Source organism: Leopardus geoffroyi, chromosome D4 (genome assembly GCF_018350155.1).
Source record: "Leopardus geoffroyi isolate Oge1 chromosome D4, O.geoffroyi_Oge1_pat1.0, whole genome shotgun sequence".
NCBI lineage: Eukaryota > Metazoa > Chordata > Mammalia > Carnivora > Felidae > Leopardus > Leopardus geoffroyi.
This window is the reverse complement of record NC_059342.1, coordinates 11,080,600-11,104,399: the sequence shown is the minus strand read 5'-3', so window position 1 is coordinate 11,104,399 and position 23,800 is coordinate 11,080,600. Positions and strand designations below refer to the sequence as shown.

Sequence of the window (23,800 nt, the reverse complement as noted above, 5' to 3'; positions counted from 1 at the left end):
TAATCAGTTTTATCAAGGTATACTTCACATAAAAGAAAACTCATCGATTTTAATTTATAAGTCCCGAGAGCCTTGACGTATTTATATAGCTGTATGATGATGTATGCATACTACTGTAATGAAGATATATAGTTGCTTCATGCCTCTTTGTAGAAAGACATGGGACTGATTTTAAAATGGTATCGATATTTTAAGCCATGGGGGAAAAAAGGGAATGAGGTTATTTAGCCACACACACCTTCCAAAAACCAAAATCAAGAGTATGGATGAAGGCAGGCCATGAACTCCATAATGCCCTTGCAACGCAACTGCATGGCATTTAGCTGTATGGTCCAGACGAGACGGCAGTGAAATCCCTGCTTAAAGTGATCTTTGACTAAAGCCTCCAATCACCGAGCCAGGGGCTAACAGGGGCTTCTTTCAACACTTGCTGAGTCCACCAGTAGTCAAAGTGACCTGCCAAAGGCCACAGGGAACCAAGCCGGTGGAAGGGCTGAAGATGCAACGCAGGATACCCTTGGCGATGACCGTGCCTTTCTAGAGATGAAGCCAAAGAATGGCCAAGAGTCCTTGCTAGGACAGCAAGAGAGAGCTGACTCCTAAAAGTGGCTTGTCTTTCAGTTCACCGGGGAGGGTGATGAGGACTGTGTACTTTGGAACTCGGGTTCAAAATTGTCTTTCTCACCAACTCAAACAGCAGAAACCAGAGATGGCTCTGAACAACTGAACAAAACGTGGTTTATCCGGCATCCCCGAAGCTCTGGCAGCTTCCGGTCTTAACCTATTAACAACGTATTCCTCTCCCTTCAGCCAACCAATTCATAAACGCCCTCTACTAAATGTAGACATGCTTATCATGTGCTTACCACACATCAACTCCTAGAAACACCGAAAAACAGGTTTCAATCATTGTCAGCCTCCTTTCCGGTAAGTGAAGGCAGAAAGCAGAGAGGAAGGTAACAGGAGGCATCCTCTAAACGTCCTAGGAAAAAAATCCGCCGCTCATCCTACTCGCTCGGGCAAGAAATAAATAATCCTGAGCTTAATTTCAGGCTGTGGTGACTTTTTAATTAGTGAGTAGGAAATAACTGCTAGGTGGTGGCTTCCTTCGATCTCACCTTGATGAAGTTGTAATCGATACCCTTCTATCATTGCTAAAAATCTGGCTCACTGCAAATTTACCTAAATGTAAATGAAAACCATAAATCAGGCACAGTTCTATTGCACCCGAAGAAGGCTGTGTAATTATACATCGTTTATTTTCCTCTTATCGTTCAGATACACTTCCCTGTGCCACCCGGTGATAGCATCAACGAATTTATCTTGCACGAAAGTCAGAAGTGTGTTGGCAGTTTCCAGTACTTAACTTTGAGAACTGGGTGATTAGATCTGTGGAGTTCTGTTATTTTTTCCCCTCAAATAAAAGGGATCCAAAAGGAAAAGAACCTCATTCATTTAAGAAGCGTTTATTGAGAACTATTCTGTGCCAGGCACTGGATAACATTTTTGCCCCTCAGCGGGCTCACTGGATATCAGAAAACAGACAAGTATGGGCTTCCAATGCCTGTGACAACTGTGACAAAGTCATCTGTGAAGAACAAGTTCTATACCCTGCTTTGGGGTGGAGAGAACACAGTACCGAAGGTAGACTTACTAAGCTGTTACCTGACTCAAGCCTTGAAAAGGAAGGAAGGACCAAGTGGGATGGGGTGGAGCGAAGGGAACACATCTCAAGGAAAGACAGCAGCATGTGCAAAGGCACAGCAGTGTGAGAGGTCATCGAATTTGGGGAACCGGAAGCAGCCTAACACCTCTAGGGGGTGGGGTAAAAAAAAATATAGGCAGGAGTGAGATGTTCATAATCCGGAAATTACGCACGCTTTAGAATCCAGAGGTGAGATCTCCTTGTGCAGTCATTTGGGGCTACCAACAGATTTTAAGCCAGGGAAGGAGACGCATGGCTTTGTGATTGGGGTGGTCCAGAATGTGAGTGAAGGAAAGGAAACCCGGAGGCGGGGAAAACAGTTCATTGGATTTTGCAATAGTTCAAGCAGAAGATTATGAGAACCCTGCATTAGCAAGGTAGAAGTCGGGACAGAGAAGAACGGTTCAGGAAACATTTAAGTGGCTTTTCTGACAGAACTCAAGGACTAATGGTATTTTGGGAATGAGGAAGAAGTGTAAGTCTAGAATTATTTCAAGATTTATAATTTGGGTGATAGGTGATTCACAAAGAGAGTAAACAAAAAAAAAAGAAGAAGAAGAACAATGTTTAGGGAAAATCAGGAAAGCTGCTATTTATGCTCATTAAATTTGAGCTGCCTATAATACAGCTATCTATTGACAGAAAACTGGATACGGAACTCAGGGGTAAAATTTTGCGTGAAGAAAAAAAGTGAAAATTAGAAGTGTTTCAAACTGACAAGGATCTACTACCTAAAATACGTAATGACCCCCTACAAATCCATAAAAAAGAGGAACTCAAATTCTAAAAATGAGCAAAGGGCAGGAACAGGCAATTAATAAAAAGAAAATCCTCAAACCTCCGAAGCATATGAAGAAACACTCAAACTCCCTAGTAATACGGGATGTGAAAACTGAAAATAGCAGCGGGAAATTGGACTTTTGGGTACAAGAGTAACCAGCATAACCAGCCAACTGGCCAATCTTTGTAGTAATCTCTACTTGCTTAACTCCCCAGCTCATCCTCTTCCCTCCTTTTTGGACCCCAGGCATAGGGTGGGGTTCATCATGTTCATCCTTGAACAATCTTTTCATCATTTGTCCAATGGAGGACCCATTTCATTCTATGGCCATCTCTGCCCTACTTTGGAGGCTAAATGCCACAGATTGCGCTCCTGCTTCCAGTGAGTTTGGTCAAGAGGAAGCATTAGCAGGAGATTGGAGGGTGGAAAAAGAGAGAAGGTGGGGTATTTCTACCCCTCTGACAAGTTCAGTTCCTGTCTGATAGCCCACCTTCCATAACCCCAGACCTCACGAGGCTACAGTTACCCTCATCCCTCCCTTTGATGCTTCAGTCCTGGGAGAACTAACAACTTTCTACTATCCTGAGTCATGGAGAGCCTCTCATCTCTTCCTGCTTTTTTTTTTTTTTTTGCTTTCTTAATTTGTCCATACTTCTGCATGAAGTTATTAACTTACTATTAATAAATTCTCGTTAGTAATCCCCCTTTCAAGGACACCATCTCTTTTCTGCCTTGACCCTGATGAAATCAGTTTTCGAGAGTTTCAGGGGAATAGCTCCTGTGATAAAGGGATTTCCGCCCCCCTTTTTTTTCCTCTTATTTTAATACAAGATAGACTTGAACATATTTATCTGCTGAAGCAAAATAATTCCCATCATTCTGTATCAGAAACAATGTGTGGAAGACTGAATAATTAGGCATTAGCTCACATCACTCTCTCTCCCATTACTGAGGTGCATCATGACTGATCTAAGAAACAGAAGAGCACAGATTTAAAGCAGGCAGTAAAGACCAAGACCATAGTAGATGAGGAGATAATTGCATACTTACAGGATTAACACTGTCTGGATTGCAACAACCCGCTGAATACGTTCAAGAGAAAGCTACAGTACATATTTCAGATCGGGGACTGGCAACAAATATCTGTAGACTACCTTCTGAAAAATAAGCATTTTCACATGTATCATGGACTATTTCTAATGCCAGCATCACAGCCAGGTCAAGCTGCATGTTTCTAATTTTGGCCCTACCCATAACCTCCTCGGAGAGTTCTCGCCTGGCTCTCCCATCTAAACAGCATTCTCCTTACCCGCCAATTATTACCGAGCCAAGTGCGTTTCCCGTGAGCATGTGTTACCATTTGTATTTATATTTTTTCTTTACTTCTTATGGCTTGTCTTCTCCGTCAGGCTAGAAGCTCCCCCACGGCAAGGTACCATGTCTAGGACACCAAAGGCCCTTTATAAATAATTCTTGGGGTGCCTGAGTGGCTCAGGCGGTTAAGCGTCTGACTCTTGATTTTGGCTCAGGTCATGATCTCACAGATGTGAGATCAAGCCCCGTGTCGGGCACTGCACTGAGTTGGGAGCCTGCTTAAGATTTTCTCTCCCTCTCTCTGTACCTCCCCCATTTTCTCCCTCTCTCTCTCTCTCTCAAAACAACTAATTTTTTTTTTAATTTTTTTTTCAACGTTTATTTATTTTTGGGACAGAGAGAGACAGAGTATGAACGGGGGAGGGGCAGAGAGAGAGGGAGACACAGAATCGGAAACAGGCTCCAGGCTCTGAGCCATCAGCCCAGAGCCCGACGCGGGGCTCGAACTCACGGACCGCGAGATCGTGACCTGGCTGAAGTCGGACGCTTAACCGACTGCGCCACCCAGGTGCCCCTCAAAACAACTAATTTTTAAGTGAGTAAATGGTGAACAGCAAGGGTGGCACAAATAGCCAACAGAAGGTAGAGGAGGATGAATTCCCTGCACCACCACATTTATGGGTGGTGGACCCTACACGGCCTCTCTTGTAGTCAAAACACACTTTTCAGTCCGGGATCCCTCGCAGTGTATTCAAGGATGCTGGCTTTGTGTGAGGCTGTAAATATCTCTAATGAGAAGGGCTCACGTCTGCGTGTGTTTGCCTTGTTTTGCACAGCATTCGGCACCGTCCCAAGCACAGATGGGCTCTGCGTAAATATTAGTGAAGGATGATGACACTGAAGCTTATTTAATACTTCTGCATAGGGTGGAGACAGGTCTCGGGCCACAAATATACTTTGAATGTGCTTTACTTCTCGAATCATTGGAACCAAAACGATTTCAGCAACAGAGAGTCATCTGCGGCTACAAATCAGACACATTCAGAATGACAACGCCCCAAAAGAATGCCATTTTCAAGGCTGAAACTGTATTATTCCGGGGTCAATGGAATCCTTGTTTTAGTGACACTGGAAGAGTAGAAATTAAAGACATTGAAACTCTTCCCTCAGGGAACAACAATTATCTGTGAACAATGAAATCTGGCCTGAATAATTCATCAGTTTCGAGGGTCCGGGCCTTCCCCTTATTCTGGAATGCCAAGAGTTTAGGCAAGTGCATCATTTAATAGGTCTCAGCTACTCAGTTGTCATTCTTCCTGGTCCTGGCACTTATGGGCACATTCCAATGATTTTATTCATTAAAAAAAAACAACTAGATGGCAAACCTTGCCCAAGATAAAAATTTGAAACTGTATTTATTTCACCTAAGAAGAAAGGAGCTCATTAAGTATCCATCATGAGAATCCACCTGGGAACTGCACAGCAGATCAAATACCCAAAACAAATCACCACGTCAGAGCCCCACAGAATTCTGGATCCCAACCAGCAAGCATGAATAATCCTTTTAAATGGTCACTTACATATCAGAACAGGCCCTTTGTGAAATGTCTAAGCAAGGCCTCTGCTTTCTGACTGAAACAGAGTTTTATGGGGATGGAGGGGAGCAAGTGAAATCAAGAACCACCGGGAAATATCCGGGAGAAAAGAGGACACACGGTTTTTGTTGCCAGAATAAAACCTGCCTCTCCTGGCCAGGGTTTGGGAAGTTGCTGGCTATCCCCCAGGAGAGTTGGGCAATATTCTGAACGAGTTTCTCAGGGACCATCTTGATCCGGGAGTAGTTACTGGGCAGATGCAATCGCAAACCAGAAGACCTAGTTTCAAATCCTGGGTCGCTTTCTGATTAGCTGTATAACCTTGTACAAGTCACTTCACCTCTCTGATACTTGGCTCACCATCTTTAAGATGGCGAGAGTAATGCCTACCCAATTACCCACTAAATTTGTGCAAAGATCAAGTGAAATCAAATGTATGGAAGTTCTTTCTAAATTATAAGATTATGGGGCGCCTGGGTGGCTCAGTCGGTTGAGCGTCTGACTTCAGCTCAGGTCACGATCTCACGGTCCGCGAGTTCGAGCCCCGCGTCGGGCTCTGGGCTGATGGCTCAGAGCCTGGAGCTTGCTTCCGATTCTGTGTCTCCCTCTCTCTCTGCCCATCCCCCGTTCATGCTGTGTCTCTCTCTGTCTCAAAAATAAATAAACGTTAAAAAAAAAAATTAAAAAAAAAAAAAGATTATGTATAAGTGGAAGGTGATATTATCAAATACACTCCCATAGTATTAAGTAACCTACATAGCAATCAGGATCCTGTAATTACACGCTGAGCCCTCAGTGTTTAAAGACGGTTCCATTTTGCCTCGTTCTCTACAGTTTTATTGAATCCTTTTGTTCCCCCCCGCCCCCGCCTTTAAGGAAGGATATAAGCAAAGGTAAATGGGAAAGAATGTGGAATAATACACCCTCTTCTTTGGTACTGCTAGGCACTGAGTTTAGATTATCATCACGGGCTTGATATCAATATCCCCTGAGGGAGAGAAGTAAAATGGGGGGCATCCAAGAGACTCTTCCTGGTGGAAGAATCCAAGTTCAAGTGACAAAAAAATCAGTTGTATTTCTAATTGCTAGCAGCAAACAACTGGAAAATTAAACTTACAAACCTCTTCCACTTATAATAGCATCAAAACATAGAAAATTTTACTCAGAAATGAATTTAACAAAAATAGTGTGAGACCTCTACAGTAAACGATAAAACATACATAAGAGAAGTTAAACTACAAAGTATGTAAGAGAAATTAAAGACTGCTAAGTAAAGAGAGAGATAAACCACATTTGTGAACTGGAAATTTCAATATTCGTAAAATGCAATTCTTCTCAGATTATTCTATAGATTCTACCCATTCCTCAAACCCTAAGAGGCTTTGGTAGAAATCGACAAGCTGATTTCTGAGTCTGATTTCTGGCTGAGTCGGTTGAACGTCCAACTTCAGCTCAGGTCATGATCTCAAGGTTCGTGAGTTCGAGCCCCACGTCAGGCTCTGTGCTGACGGCTCAGAGCCTGGAGCCTGCTTCAGATTCTGTGCCTCCCTCTCTCTCTGCCCCTCCCCCACTCATATTCTGTCTCCCTCTCTCTCTCAAAAATAAATAAAAACATTAAAAAAATAAATAAAATAAAATGGGTATAGAAATGCAAAGGACCAAGGCTATATCATTTTTCTAATTTGGCCAAGAAGAAAAAATATTGGGGGGGTTCCCCTGATTTCAAAACCTACTTTAAAATTTTAATAATCAAGACAGTGTAATATTGGCATAAGAATAGGCAAAAAGATCAATGAGACAAAATAGAGAATCCTGAAACAGACCCAAACAGATATGGTCAACTTTTTTTTTTTTTTTAACAAGGCACCAAGGGGAAAGAAAATTGTTTTTCAATGAGCAAGGCTGAAACAACGGGACATAGGGGAGAAGTTAACCTTGACCTCTGCCTTCAACCCACACAAAAATTAATTCAAAATCATCGTAGACTGAAATGTGAAGATTAAAACTACAATGATTCTAGAAGAAGACATAGGGAAGACATCTTTCTGACCTTCGGGTAAGCAAATATTTCTTGTAGAGGACAAAAAGTATAAACTAACCATACAAGAAAGTATTAATAAACTAAACTTCATCAAAATTTAAGGGGCGCCCGGGTGGCTCAGTTGGTTAAGCATCCCACTTCAGCCCAGGTTATGATTTCACAGTTCGTGAGTTCAAGCCCCGCATCAGGCTCTGTGCTGACAGCTCACAGCCTGAAGTCTGCTTCGGGTTCTGTGTCTCCCTCTCTCTGACCCTCCCCTGCTCGCACTCTGTCTCTCTCTCTTTCTCAAAAGTAAAAAACATTAAAAACAATTTTTTTTTTAATTTCAAACTTCTGAGCTAAATGGAGGATGGACATTAAGAAGGGCCCCTGTTGGGATGAGCCCTGGGTGTGGTATGTAAGCAAAAAATCTCTGGGTCCTACTCCGGAAAAAAAATACTACACTGTATGTTAACTGACTTGAATCTAAATAAATAAACTTTAAGAAAATCAAAACTTCAGCTCATCAAAAGGCACCATTAAAAATATGAAAAGCCAAGCAACAGGCAGGGAGGAAATATTTGCAACACACACATCTGACAAAAAAAAAAAAAAAAAAAAAAAAACAAACATGATCCAGACTCTATAAAGAACTTCTATAAATCAATAACAAAAGATAACCTAATTTTTTAAATGAACAGATACAATTAGCATATGAAAATGAGCTCAACATCACTAGTTACTACAATGATGCAAATCTAAACCAAAAGAAAAGAGAACATTTCAAAGCTCAGAAGGACTCCTTGGCAGGAGTCTCCCAGGACGTGAATGTGTATTGGGGGCTTTTGTTTTAAGGACTACAGTATCTTTTTGACTTGAAGCCTGTGCAAAGGGCTTTCGCCCTCACCCTTCATCAGAATGAAACCACAAATAACCAGCTACTCGTAGGAACAGACAGCAAAGACTCAAGGAGACTGGAGACTCAGAGTGACTTCAGTTCAAGAGATGTCTGTCCACCCCACCCCAGCAGATCTTGCTTTTGGTTTCTCTCTGCTAAAAGTTCTGCTTCTCAACAAGTTGCTGACTCAACCAGGGTCTTGACACAAGGGCTGCTCTTGGAGTCAAAGGGTACAAAGATTCCTAGGATAGAAGCAACAGAGGACTGGTTTCTCTAGAGGATACTGAACCAAATAGGGATTAAACTGTGTCCTAGATACACCTGCTCAGGCAAGAGAAACAAAAGCAAAACTAAACTATTGGGACTACACCCAAAGAAAAGCTCTTGCACAGCAAAGGCAACTGGTAACAGAATAAAAAGGCAATGTACTGAATGGGAGAAGATATTTGCAAATGATATATACAATGAGGGGTCAATATTCAAAAGATATAAAAAACTTACACAACTCAACACACACAAAAAACACAAATAATCTAATTAAAAGTGGGCAGGAGGGGCACCCGGGTGGCTCAGTCAGTTAGGCGTCCGGCTTCGGCTCAGGTCACGATCTCACGGTTGGCGAGTTCGAGCCCCACATTGGGCTCTGGGCTGACAGCTCAGAGCCTGGAGCCTGCTTGGGATTCTGTCTGTCTGTCCGTCTATTTCTCTCTCTCTGCCCCTCCCCCACTTCAACTCTGTTTCTCCTTCTCAAAAATGAATAAACATTAAAAAAAAAAAGTGGGCAGAAGACCTAAACAGACATTTTTCCAAAGAAGACATACAGATGGCCACAGACACATGAAAAGATGCCCAACATCACGGATCATCGTGGAAATGTAAATCAAAACCACAATGAGATGTCACTTCACATCTATGAGAATGGCTAGAATAAAAAAGACATGAAATAGCCAGTGTTGGTGAGGATGTGGAGAAAAAGGAACCCTTGCACACTGTTGGTGGGAATGTCAATTAATACAGATATCGTGGAAAACGGTATGAAGGGCTCTCAAAAAATTAAAAATACAATTACCATATGATCCAGTAATTCCACTACTGGGTGTTTACTCATAGAAAATGAAAACACTAATTTGAAACGATATGTGTACCCCTTTATTTACTGCAGCATTATTTATGATAGATAGCCAAGATACAGAAACAACCCAAGTGTCCTTCCAGAGATGAAAGGATAAAGAAGACAGGGCATATATGTAAATGGAACATTCCTCAGCTGTTAAATACAATGTGATATAACGCTAAGTGAAATAAGTCAACTGAAGAAAAACAAATACCATAGGATTTCACTCATAGGTGGAATTTAAGAAACAAAACAAAAAAAAAAAAAAAGAAAAGAGAGAGAGAGAGAGAGAAAGAGAGACAAACAAACAAAAAAAACCAGACTCTTAAAAACAGAGAACAAACTGGTGGTTGCCAGAGGGCAGGTAGGTGGGGGGATGGGTGAAAGGGGTGAAGGGGATTGAGAGTATACTTAATTATGATGAGCGCTGAGTAATATATATAATCGTTGAATCACATTGTGGACCGGAAACTAATATACCACTATATGTTAATTACACTTCAATTAAAAAAAAAAAAAAAAAAAAAAGGAAATGATACTTTGCACTCACTGGAATTGCCAAAGTAGAAGAGATTGACAAAAAAGAACGAGACACGGGGATCGGATACATCCGTCAAGTTCCCGCAGCTAAGCAGCGGCAGAACCGGGAATCCAGTCCAGGCCACCTGATGCTTCACGTCCCTATCAAGCACACTACACGCGTCTCTAAGTTCCCACACTTCCATCAGTTCCCGCCGGAGTAGGGGAGAATGAGGGACAGTTACCCACAAAGGGGACAGTGACGTCAGAAGCGTACCGTAACGGTTTCCACGGTGACATCCTCGCTTACCTGTCCAGGGCCGTGCTGGTGGGCATACTCCTCCCAAACCCTCGCACCCCCATCTGCCGGAAATATGGAATGCAAGAGAGGTTGGCAGCAATGATGGCCAGGGAGTCAGAAGGGCTCACAAAGAAGCCATTCTGGCCGAGGATCATATAACGGTCCTGTCGGAAAGAATGTGTGAAAACGATGAGACAGAGCCATCTGCTGCTAGCAGCCCGTTCCCACCAGCCGCACAAGCTTCTTTACTGCCATCCTATATTTAAACAACCTCAAACAACTTGAATGAGGCTACAGGGGGCATGAGAAACCTTTTAAATTCCTGAGTCCTGGAGGGCCCGTGATCTTGGCCAGCTAGGAATGTGTTCAACCTGGTGAGCTGTGGATGACGACCTTGTGCTTCCGTAGCCCCCGTGTGCTTTATTTCACACTTTTCCCCAAAACACAATGGAGAACGAGAGTTATTGCTGAAATAGCTGTTGCCTTCATTCGGCGCTTGCAACAAAACCAACCATACAGAAAGATTTATTGCATGAATTTTTTTTTTTAAGACATAACCTTTTTTCACAGCATAAGGCTAACCTAGAACTAAGAAAAGCAAAAGCTATTTAATTGCAATATGGAAGAGCATTAAACAGAAGAATAGATGCAGAGCCCAGTTAGGGTTCAAATGCGCCATATGTCAACCGGCCCCAGGAATTCTCTGGCTTCCAGGGGCGGGCTTATTACATGGCAAAAGGGTCAGCAGGCAGAGAACTTTCCTACTTACCCCATCAGCATCAAAGGCCGCTCCAAATCCATATTCCCCTCCTTTCATAGCTTCCAGAAGGGTTGTTGCGTATGTCAGGTTTGGGTCAGGATGCTGCCCCCCGAAATCTTCCAGGGGGACACAGTTTATTGCAGAATTGGCTGGGGCTCCCAGCTCATCACACAGGACTTTTCTCACATAGGGTCCCATAACTGAAAAGAGATACACGCAGCAATATGAAATCTTTAAAGAAACCCCCAAATGTCTTGTATCCCGGGTAAAACAAGAAGGGCAATTTAAGAGCACAGAATAAATAAATTCGCCAAGCTTTTTCAAGACACAACACAGAGTAATACTTCAGCTGACATTCATTGAGCACCTAATATGTGCCAATGACTATGCTGGGCAGTTACATCATATTTTTCTCCAAAACTTTTCTAATATGTTGCCAGAAAGAAATCAACTGCTTAATAATGATCCATTGTGTGCAGCTTTTTATGTACTGAAAACTTGAGCTAAATATATGCAAAAGCATTAAAAGGCTCCAACGATGTTCTTTGTCTCTGCAATCACTTTGACTCTGTCAAGTATATAATTAGACACTGTAAACGACTGTAGCATATAAAACGAAGCATATTTTACAAAAAAAAGTGCTAAGGGATGGTGTTTTCTAGTTCAACACACATTAATGGAGTGCCTACCATGGAATCCCAATGTTAAGAATGGAAGGCATCATTGAGGCGCCTGGGTGGCTCAGTCAGTTAAGCATCCGACTTCGGTCCATCTCATGATCTCACGGTTCATGAGTTTGAGCCCCGCGTTGGGCTCTGTGCTGACAGCTCGGAGCCTGGAGCCTGCTTTGGATTCTGTGTCTCCCTCTCTCTCTGCCCTTCCCCCACTCATGCTCACACTGTACCTCTGTCAAAAATAAAAATTAAAAAAACTTAAAAAAAAAAGTGGGGCACCTGGGTGGCTCAGTCGGTTGAGCATCTGACTTCGGCTCAGGTCATGATCTCGCAGTTCACAAGTTCGAGCCCCTCATCAGGCTCTGGGCTGACAGCTCAGAGCCTGGAGCCTGCTTTGGATTCTGTGTCTCCCTCTCTCTGCTCCTCCCCCGCTCATTCTCTCTCTCTCTCTCTCTCTCTCTCTCTCTCTCTCAGAAATAAAGAAACTTTAAAAAAAAATTATAATAGGAAAAAAAAGAATGGAAGGCAACATATTCAAGGGATGCAAAGCACACAGTCCCTACATTACTGGGCTCTTAAAGCAGGGGTTGGATGAGTGAAATCGACAGGTGAGTGAATGCAATAGTAAGACTGGTGCTATTCAATGTATATTTATGAAATAATTAGATCTAATGGCTTAGGAGAAGAAACAACCACAGGTAAGGTTTCAAGAAGAAGGTAGCATTTCCAAGAAGACTTGAAGAAAGAACATAGAGATGGGGACTGGGGATGTCATCCAAATGGAAATGATATTATAAACAAGGGAATAGAGCCAGAGCACACACATACAGCACATCTGGGGACCAGCATGCAATCCTGTTGGCTGAAATATATGTAAAGCATTGCTTTCCATTTATTTTCCACTGATAAGATACAAACATCAAATAGTGAACATCTTTTGACTTTGCATTTTAGGTTTCCTTTGGAGAACCAATCCTTTCCCCATTTCAGTTCTTATAATACAGACATGGCTAAATTCCATTTCCCCCAAGGCTGAGAAGGTGACCTAGATGTGCCCAATCAATGCCCTCCATCCACAGTGATTGATTCAGAGATGGACATATAGTACAACCTAGGCAATGAGGCTCAAAACCAGCTATATTATTCAAACTATTTAGAAAGAGAAGCTGTATGCCCTCTAGGCCAGATAATGAATCCTAGGGCAAGAACCTGAAAGGTCTTTTTCTGGGGAATATAATTGGCCCAATAAGAAAGAACTAAACAGCCCACACAAATGACCTTAGAGTAAAGCCCATGGAGGATGAGCTCCACACATGAGCTCCGATCTCCCAATAAAATTTTTAGTGCCTCATCCTTAAACATGCCAGACAGCCAAGGATCACCAAACTTTTGGAAAATGCAATTAACATGAGACCAAAACAAAAAGTATAAAGAACAACCTGGAGGAAACAGAAACTATAAGGAGAAGAAAAATTTTTAAATATATACCAGAAATATTTTAACAGAGATTAATAAGATATGATAAAATGGCTAAAATTAAAAAGACTGAGAATACCAAGTGAGGACATGGAAAAAGTGAAGCCCTCATACACTGATGGTGGTGCAAATGGCACAGCCACTTTGGGTAACAGTTTGGCGGTTTCTTATAAAGAGAAATATGCACTTGTCCTATGACTCAGAAATCTCAGATCTAAGACAAATGAAATCAAGTAACGCATAAAGACGTGTTCACGAATGTTGATAGGAACTTTGTAGAAGCCAAAACCTAGAAATAACCCTAACTATATCAACTGGTGAATAAATAAACTGTGGTTCATCCATACAATGGAATCCTACTCGTTGGTAACAAGGAACCACTCCTGATATATACAACACCACGAATCCGTCTCCAAAACTTTACGTGCATGAAAGAAGCCTAAAATAAAGGGGTATATATTTTGTGCTTCCATTTACATGGCTTTCTGTAAAGGGCAAAATTATAGGGGCAAAAGCAGATGAGTGATTTCCAGGAGCTATGGGTTAGGATAAGGGGTATGATTACAAAGTGCCACAAGGTAATTTTCTAGAGTGGGGGAAATTCTTTATATCTTGATTGTCATAGTCATCACATGACTATATATTTTTGTCAAACTTCATCAAACTGTATGCCTAAAAGATGTCAGTTTTACCACGTATAAATCAGCAAACCTGACATTTAAAAAATATGGCATTCATGAAACATGAATAGGCCCACTATTTTTTAAAAGAGATTATTTGGAAATGAAAAACCGGTTTTTGGAAATTAGAAATATGATAGCGGAACTGAAAAGCTTAATGGGAGGGCTTAGGAAAAAAGTTGAGGAAATCTCCCAGAAAGTAGCACAAAATAAAGAAAAGGAAAATAGGGGTGGCGGGGGAGGTGTAGAGGAGAGAATAGGAAAACTAAAGAGTCAGTCCCTTTGGTCTAATACCTAAACAATAACCATTCTGGAAGGAAAGGAAAGAGAAAATAATAGAGGCAATCACTCAAGAAGTAATTTAAGAAAATGTTCCAGAATTAAAGGATACAAGTTTCCAGGTTAAGAGGATCTCCCAAGTACCCAGCACAATAGAAAAAAAATAGTCCCACATTAACACTCATCAGTACAAAAGGTAGGAACAGTAATGACAAGCCAAAGACCCTAAAATCCTCCAGAGAAGAAAAAGCAAAGATTTCATACCTGGATTAAAAATCAGAATAGCATCAGATTTCTCAAATTCAATACAATTGGCTATAAGGCAATGGAGCAATGCCCTCAAACTTCTGAAGGAAAGTAATATCCATCTTAAATTTCTCTATCTAGACAAATAAATATCCCGTGAGAACAAGAAGAAAAAAAAAGGTATTTTCAGATATGCAATGACTCAACACATTCAGCTCCCATCAGGTTTCTCTCCGAGCTCCTGAAGAATCTGTTCCTCCAAAACAAGGAGGTAAATCACAAAAATGGAAGACAAAGGATGTGGACATAAGGAGAGTCAACATGAGAAAGGGGTAAAGAGAATTACTAGAAAGATGATAAGGACAACAACAACTCAGAGAGCAACCAGTGCAGAGGGGAGCACATCAGAGATCTCCAGGAACATGAAGTGAGAAGATATAGATCCTGGGAGAGCGTGGGGATTAAGAGTTATGATAGTGTAGACACTGGATGCCAATCTTACCAAAATGATGATATAATTAGTGTATCTGAACACACACACATTGTGTGAATATCCATGAACCCAATCTTCCTCATAATCTCAGAAACCCAACATGGGTAGAGGCCTCTTCAACATTTCTTGGCCACCAATTGGGAGAAGACCACGAACTTACCTCCGTGCATCGCATCAACTCGGATCTTCAGTTGGCCGGGCCCTGTCAGCAAACTCTTGATGGCATTAAAGTCAAAGATGGTCCGAAGGAGGTTGAGATAGATATCTACTGGGTCCACTATCTCCACTAAGGATAGAAAAGCAAAAGGAAACGTCAATGACCGTACCCATGAAGTATACTTGGGAACGAAAAGAAGAATCACTACCCTAAAAGCATGAAGTTCCGATCACAGTTCCATCAGAACCCTACACATCATGTGGGAAGCCAAGTGCCCATTTGTAGGCTAAGTCACAAATTAAGGCACAATCAAGATCCTACACACTTTTCAGGCCATTACTGGGTATAAATAGTACAAGTTATACGTCCTTCTTTGCACATGAAAAATCAACCACAAAATAAAGTCGTTCGGATAAAAACTACGCCCTCTTATCCCACCATCCTTCTAACACCTCCTCCCCAAAAAATGCACACACCTCAATGCTAAGAGGCACCTGGGCACACCCTGTTCCTCTCCTGTGGGGGTTAGCCAAACAATGACTCAGCAGGCTTGGAACAAATCAAGGAGTGACTTCAGTGATCCCTATTTTCTAAATGCCATTGTGACCACCAAATCCAGGGTTGGAATTGGTGATGAAGGATATATTCTTGAGTTTGTGTGAAGTCTCTCGTGTGCCCAGTCCAGTCCCAATTTCAGGGTGAATGCCAGATACTTAGAAATCCTCGTTAAACACGAATGTTCTTCAATGTCTGTTACCACCCGATGACCAGAAATCCAAAACTAGTCTTTTCCAGTTATTTGACAGATACACAAAACCCAAAACACATTACATTTTTCAGACTTGGCCATCAGCATATAATTAATACTGAGAAAGTACTTTCCCTAGAATAGTAAATATTTGACTCCTTAGGCACTAAAATTTGTCCATAAGCCCTGCTTTTAAACTCATACTTATGTTGAAATGTATGGATGTTGTCTTTCAAATTTTTCAAATTCTGAAATATTAAACCTGGTAAGATATTATCAATCCGTCTTTAATAATTTTCAGTAAATCCAGGCATAACATTTAATGGATAGAATTTAAAAATATTTTTTAGTGTTTTATTTATTTTCGAGAGAGATAGAGAGTGCGTGCAGGGCAGGGACAGAGAGAGAGGGGAACAGAAGATCTGAAGTGGGCTCTGTGCTGAGAGCAGCAAGCCCAAAGTGGGGCTCGAACTCACAAACTGTGACATCGTGGCCTGAGCCGAAGTCAGATGCTCAACTGAATGAGCCACCCAAGCACCCCTAAAGGATGGAATTTTAATATTCTATATGAAACTGTCTCATCATCTTGTCAAATACAAATCTAAAAATATTTTTCCTTGCACTTAAATCAATGTAGTATGCGTGCCCATTCACATATACTGTAATTAGTTTTCAATGAACACAAAATGGTTTGTGTTCACTAAAAAGTAATCCTTTGGGGCGCCCGGGTGGCTCAGTTGGTTAAGCGTCCGACTTCAGCTCAGGTCATGATCTCACGCTCCGTGAGTTTGAGTCCCGCGTCGGGCTCTGTGCTGACAGCTCGGAGCCTGGAGCCTGCTTCGGATTCTGTGTCTCCCTCTCTCTCTGCCCCTCCCCTGCTCATGTTCTGTCTCTGTCTCAAAAATAAATAAAAACATTAAAAAAAATTTTTTTAAGTAATCCTTTGACATGAGGGGGATATTAATTATACAATAAACTAAGTAATTAATAAAGTAATGACTAATCTTTTGACATGAGGGGGATATTAATTTGTACAATAAATCAAGGATTTATATGAAATGTAGACCTAAAAATGGTTAAGATGGTAAAGTTTACGTTATGTATATTCTACCACAATAAAAAAAATAATAATTTATAAAACAAAAAGTTATGTCCTAAATACGTTAGAAGTCTTACTCTATAAGATACGAGAATATTTTTGGCAGTTTCATTCTGGTTCTTTAATTCTTGAACTGCTTGCCCAAATATACTTGGTATTCATAGCAGATAACACATGGTAAACAGAAATGTAAAAAAACAAGGAAGTAGAATTCAGTGAAAACTGAAAGTTCGCGTCAAGTAGTTCATGCTCTTGACCCCTTAAGGGGAAATGCCAAGGAATGAACGTGTTTCCAATTAACTCAAGCCTTGCTCAACATTTAAAGCAGCAAGAACACAGCACATAGATCATCCCAAACACTCATCCCCAAATTCTTCCTGGAAGCCAAGGAATTCTTCTGCCCACCTCCTGGTATCCGGAGCATTTGAGAAAACTCAGCACACTAGCAACGGGGCTGCAGCAACTGCCTGACTCTGAGCTCACCAAAGACACGGGGGTCTCTGGAACAACCATAAAAATCGTGAAGGAACCAAAAATCAATAAATCAATAACAACTGCTTCCTGACGGTAACGCCTGGTTTTTCCCAGTCACTCCCTTGTCCAGTTTGCCCAAATGTATGTACGCAAGCATGTTTAAGTCCTTTTGTTTCACGTAACACATCTCTTGTCGATAGTTGTCAAGACATCGCGTGCGCACGTGTGTGTGCGTGTGCATGCTCCCAGTAGATTTACAAAAGGAGGCCCCATGGCTTCCAGTATCACGTGGCTTTCAGTCAATGTCTGCCGATTGGCTAAGCAAGCAAAGGACTCCAAATCCTTCAAGAAAAAGGCAGTCGTGTTAGCTTCACAGTGTGACCCCGCCACAGTCCATTTCAAGGTTTTCTCTGTCCCACAAATGCCATGTGCCTGTCAGCCAGGCATTTCATCCTTTTAGCTAAGTCAACTAAAGACAACACCTTAACACAAACTGTATTCAAGCTTATAGGGCACTAAAGGAGTAAACAGTTGGCTTTATCGCTAATTGTATGCCTTCTAGGCAAAAGCAGTAAGATAAATAGAGGGGAATAATAATAAGCGTATATATGATATTGATGGTATTATACGGTTCAATATTAACCCACAAATTTAAAGGTTATAATCTGAGTACTCCAGAAATGTTAGTCACTCTACGGTATAGGATATTTGGGGCAATTTCATTCTGTTCTTTGCCTAACTCCATTCAGTACTTACTGAGTTCCTTTGTAAAATCTCCTAACACAGTACTTGCTATAGAATAGGTGATTACTTGTGCATTGAATCAAGTTGAATGGCATGGTTCTGGCTTGGAAAAGAAATGCCTACCTTCCATGGGCCATTTTAAGAACCCCACTACCTTGTTGAGTCTCTTCTCAACTGTTTAAGGCATTCCAGCATCTTCGCCTTAATTGATTAGAAAAGCAAAGACATGTTTTGGCAATTCACAGACTATCCTTGGAACGCTATAACGGAGTCAGCCATGACATTTTTCCTCTACTGAAAGTGGTCTTGGGTTTAGAAAGTCATTTTCGAAAGTTGCCAGTTCTGGAGATCTTGGCTGCTCTGACTTCTCGGTGCACCACAGTCGTGGTACATCTATTTCTCAAAAATCAATCCCCAAATGGACAATCCAAACGCTTTAATGTGTGCCCTCCCCTGCAGAAGATAGAGTCACCCCCATTCACGGAGCTGTTGTTTTTCAAAATATAATCTATTACCTCTGAATGGCTTGAATTTGTTCTCCAGGTCAAATTCTTGTCTTCCAAGCCGAGATAGGTCGATTCGAAGATCAGGACATATGGCGTACTCCTCAATTGTCTTGCTGATCTGATAGATTTTGTCAGAGACCACATCTGGGGCAGGACCTAACACGTGAAAATAGCGCGTCACCCAAAAGAAATTTTTTAAAAGGTGTCTGCAGTTTCGATCAGAGAAATGTCACCTCCTTCACCGCCAAGCAAAACAAAGGTGCGTTTGTTCTCCAAACAGTGGACAAACAGTTCACAGTTCGGTTAGCCTCTGTATTCCTTATGCTGTATTCATCCATGATGGAGGAAATTTGGTCAGCCTCACCTGTTCTACGTAGGCTAATAACCCACATGTTTGTTTGTCTGAATCCGCTTCTGAGTAATGATACATCTTCCCTAAAAATAGTTTCACACCTGCTAGGGAGACCCGGTTATGTAATCTGCTTTATTCAGGATATGAGACATCAATGGGATATGCACTTGACACAAGTGAGGGATCCCAGATTTAAACTGCAGCCTCCTAAGTGCATCTAGAGAAAGAAAGTATGGCTTCCACTCCCAGGTCTGCTGCCTTGTTGAGGCAGCTTACCAGGGTCAACTATTTCCCCCAACTCACGCTCTCTAGTGACTTCCAAGTTTTTAAAAGGAGGTTAAAGCAGGGTGCCTGGGTGGCTCAGTCGGTTAAGCTTCTGACTCTTGGTTTCGGCTCAGGTCACGATCTCACGGTTTTGTGGGTTTGAGCCCCGCATCGGGCTCTGCACCGGCAGCACAGCCTGTGCTTGGGATTCTCGGTCTCCCTCTTTCTCTGCCCCTCCCCCACTCACTCTGCCTCTCTCAAAATAAATAAATAAAGTTAAAAACTTTTTTAAATAGGGGCGCCTGGGTGGCTCAGTCGGTTAAGCGTCCGACTGCGGCTCAGGTCATGATCTCACAGTTCGTGGGTTTGAGCCCCACATCGGGGCTCTGTGCTGACAGCTCAGAGCCTGGAGCCTGCTTCGGATTCTGTGTCTCCCTCTCTCTCTGCCGCTCCCCTGCTCATGCTCTGTCTCTCTCTCTCCTTCAAAAATAAATAAATAAATAATTAAAACATTTAAAAATTTTAAAAAAAAACTTTTTTAAATAAATGAAATGAGGGGCGCCTGGGTGGTTCAGTCGGTTGAGCGTCCGACTTCGGCTCAGGTCATGATCTCATGGTCCGTGAGTTCCAGCCCCGCGTCGGGCTCTGTGCTGATGGCTCAGAGCCTGGAGCCTGTTTCCGATTCTGTGTCTCCCTCTCTCTCCGACCCTCCCCCGTTCATGCTCTGCCTCTCTCTGTCTCAAAAATAAATAAATGTAAAAAAAAAAAAATTTTTTTAATAAATAAATAAATGAAATGAGGTTTAAACAAAAATATTTGATCCGTTTCCTTACAAGATCAAAAGGACAATTAGGTTGTGATACATTTTAAATGAATGGAAAATCAACAATTCGTCCTCTTTCTGTTTTTCTTTTCTTTTTAATTTTTACATCTCAATGCAAGTCACTTTAGATTTTTTGCAACAAGTTTGGGAAATCAAATGAGTACACTGAGATCTAAAATATAAACGATAGACAATAGATGGGTTGTGTATGAATTACCCAACTATATTGTAACTTTCAACTGAAGAGGAATCTAGAAATAATTTCTTTTCCATCCTAATCCTTAGAGCTACACTGTCTAATACAATAGACAGCTCTGTCCCTCACTTTTAAACAGTCCGAATTTTAATGACAAAGCACACCTGTTTCCAAAAGGAAAACAGCTTCTAGAATGTTGGTTTTCTATGATGCCTATCAGCCGCTCACATTGTTACCCTCACAGTTCATCAGCAACCTCTGTAGCCGCTGACAACTTCCAAGTTCCTTGACGTCATCTACTCCGATGACTTTTCCTCTTCATTTTAGCCAATGGCTGCCAGAGTCATACCTGAAGTATTGTTGTCGCTTGAAATCCTTTCAAAAATATCAAATTTGGTTGTCCTCAGCCCATAAATTCCTTATCTGCCAGCCACCCTACTCTGTACCTCTGCTGAACCTGCTCATTCCTATACTAATGCTCGTCATCACCTGATTAATCACAGGCTAGTGGTCCATTCTAGTTTCCCTGGTCTCTTATCCCAGGCAAGACCCTCTGGTCCACCATTTGAGCCATACCTTTGTTAGCATAGTAACATGAGCCAACCTTTACTGAAATTTACATACACCGCATTTCACACTTTATATGGAATTGGGCACTCACAAAAAGCAGATGAAGGAAGAATTCTTCTTATCCTCATTTTCCAAATGGGGAAACTGAAGTTTGAAGAAGGGGGGAGACCCTTAACCAAGGTCCCATCGCTGGTAATTAACAGAGGCTGGATTTTGAATCCTAATAGTCCGATGGCAGCTCAGACATCCGTAATGAGTACAAGCCCCCCCGAGGCCGTGCCAAGCCCACGCTGCCATTCCCCAACCCTGGGACATTGCCATCACCTTCCCCCACTGCTGCCATTCCCAGACTCCCACACATTGCTGGGGGCAGTTACAAAATAACACCGACTGCTTGCCCCTAAGAATGAGGCTGCTTCACTGCACAACTTCCTATGAATTCTCAACAAATTTTCCAGAGTACCTTTTACAAAATATGTTCAAGTCCCTTCTTTATCCTTGTCCCATGATCCGAGCAGGCAACCTTTCTTCTTACTTTCTTTTTGCATAGATCTAGGAACTATTTCCCCAGACTTCCATTCTGCACCCCTCAGAGTTGCTTCCTTCCCCATTCCCTTGCCTTCTTGTTCAAATGTTCTGCCCTCTTCTCCGAATCTAGGCCCTGATTGAGCGCCACAGCTTACTGATTCTGTGACATGGCGTTAAGTTTTTGAAACCATTTTATTCCTCAGTCTCTTCATCGGGCTGTTAGGAGGATTAAGGGAGACAATGCATGTAAATAAAGGTCGGACTATGGTGCCCCGCACATTGTAAGATTCAAAAAACATCCAGTATTTTTATTACTGATTCCATTTCCCCTCTAGCATCTTCCCCTATACTTAAAAACATGCTCACAATGGTCCTGTGCTCTAAATCCATTTTAAAAGCAACATAGTTCCAGGGACGCCTGGGGGGTTCAGTTAGTTAAGCGTCAGACTCTTGATTTCGGCTCAGGTCATGATCTCCCTCCCCATCATGAGTTCAAGCCCCGTGTTGGGCTCTGCACTGAGCATGGGGCCTCCTCGGGGTTCTCTCTGTCCGCCCTTCCTGCTGCTTATGCTCTGTCTCTCAAAATAAATAAATAAACAAACACAAAATAAGATAAGATAAAATAAGAAGATAAGATAAAATAAAATAAAATAAAATAAAATAAAATAAAATAAAATGAAATGAAATAAAATAAAATGAAATAAAATAAAATAAAAACAACATAGTTCCAGATGCGTCCCATTTCCCTGAATGTGCGTACTAATTCCATAAAATGTATCTGTATGGCACACAATGAAAAGAGGTGAAAGCTTCTCCCGAAAAATAACTTATGGTAAAATTCATTCTACTTTCAGTGGGAAGAAACCAACTGAATCTCTCTATGCCATCAGGAATGTGAGCTTCGTTAATGATGCCAAGGCATGGAAACATGAAGAATTGAGTGTAAGAGAGGGACTTTCAATAGAGTCAAAGGCTAAATGATAAACTCAATCCCCTCCCTCTATGGCTGAGTAGGTCTCACTTCCTCCTGTAATTTAGTCTACAAAATGGGTATTTAAATAATATCTTCTCCCCTTATGCCGCACAGGATGTCATCGAGATGACTGAGGTGTTCTTACAAGATATGAAACCAAACATAAATTCCAAATGCTTGCTTGAAATCCATTGTTTAGTTTGGCAACTTACATATCATATTTCTCTGCAAACTCCCATTTTCTGAGCCCATTCGATTTCTTGCGTTAACAGCATATAAGATACCAGAATACTGCCTGTTTTTTTCCTGAAATTCTCAGTACCTGTTGCAAGACTAGATGTGGTCCTAGGTGTGATTTTTAATGAAGGAGAGCTTCTCCCATCACGGGACACTTTGTAAGGTGTTTTGTGGGTCTTTTTTTTTTTTTTTTTTTTTAACACTTGATGGGAATGAAGTTCCTTTGCTTGGATAATGTCCCAAATGGCTGTAAGGAGGGGGAAATAATAAATATTGCCTTCAGATTCATAAAAGTAACTGCTGTTGGTTAAAAATCAGCTCCTACCCACCTATAAAAGCAGACTCAGGGTTCAAGATTAAAATTTAGAGACTTGACGAGCAGATGGAAGGCATGGTTCTGGGATGAATCCTGTTCTGGGATGAAACAGCTATAAATAACATTTTGGAGACAACTGGAAAAATTTCAATAATAGATTAGGTTTTAGAGGATGTTAGGGAATTAGTGTTATTTTTGTTAGGCCTGATAATGTAGTTATGTAGGAATAGGTCTTTCTTTTGAAGAGATGTATTCAGAAATATCTACGTGTAAAATGTCTTCATGCTCTAATTTACCTTAAAATCTTTTAGGGGGAAAAAAAGCGCAAAATGGAAAAACAAATAATGGACACAAGCTACCCATTTATTATTCTCCTTAACTTAATATGTGTTTAAAATTGTGTTTCGGGGCACCTGGGTGGCTCAGTTGGTTAGGCGACCGACTTTGGCTCAGGTCCTGATCTCACAGTTCGTGGGTTTGAGCCCCACGTCGGGCTCTGTGCTGACAGCTCGGAGCGTGGAGCCTGCTTCGGATTCTGTGTCTCCCTCTCTGCCCCTCCCCTGATCATGCTCTGTGTCTCTGTCTCTCAATAATAAATAAACATTAAAAAAAATTAAAATTGTTCTTCTAATTCACCCCTATATATATAAACCACCCACTAAGACCTCCAAACCATAAATTTCTGTTAATATAAGAAAAAAGTGGAACGATCATAAGCATTTCAGTGAGACAAAGTCAACGCTATAGGAAAGAGGAAGTCTATGAGTTATGCTAAAAACTCATTTGTCTGGCTTTGAGCAGCCATGTGAACTTGAACAAGTAAGAGCCTCTTGGGGATTTGATTTGTTCATCTGCCAAATAACAGGAATGGTCTAAATGACTTAGAGTAAGTTTCTACTTTAAACTCCAGAGCCCTTCTAGGGGCGCGTGGGTGGCTCAGTTGGTTGAGCATCTGACT

General features: G+C 41.6%; 1 protein-coding gene across 2 annotated transcripts in view; it reads right to left on the bottom strand.

The window, feature by feature from the left end:
• Window positions 1–23,800, bottom strand: part of PGM5 (phosphoglucomutase 5) — a 185,354-nt gene that overhangs the window by 138,365 nt on the left and 23,189 nt on the right. For both annotated transcript variants that reach the window (XM_045469642.1, XM_045469643.1), the window contains exons 3-6: window positions 18,593–18,739; window positions 15,016–15,141; window positions 11,017–11,207; window positions 10,257–10,411 (exon numbers count right to left, since the gene is read on the bottom strand). In XM_045469642.1, coding sequence (XP_045325598.1) covers window positions 10,257–10,411; window positions 11,017–11,207; window positions 15,016–15,141; window positions 18,593–18,739 — 619 coding nt within the window. The remainder of the gene's footprint in view (window positions 1–10,256; window positions 10,412–11,016; window positions 11,208–15,015; window positions 15,142–18,592; window positions 18,740–23,800) is intronic.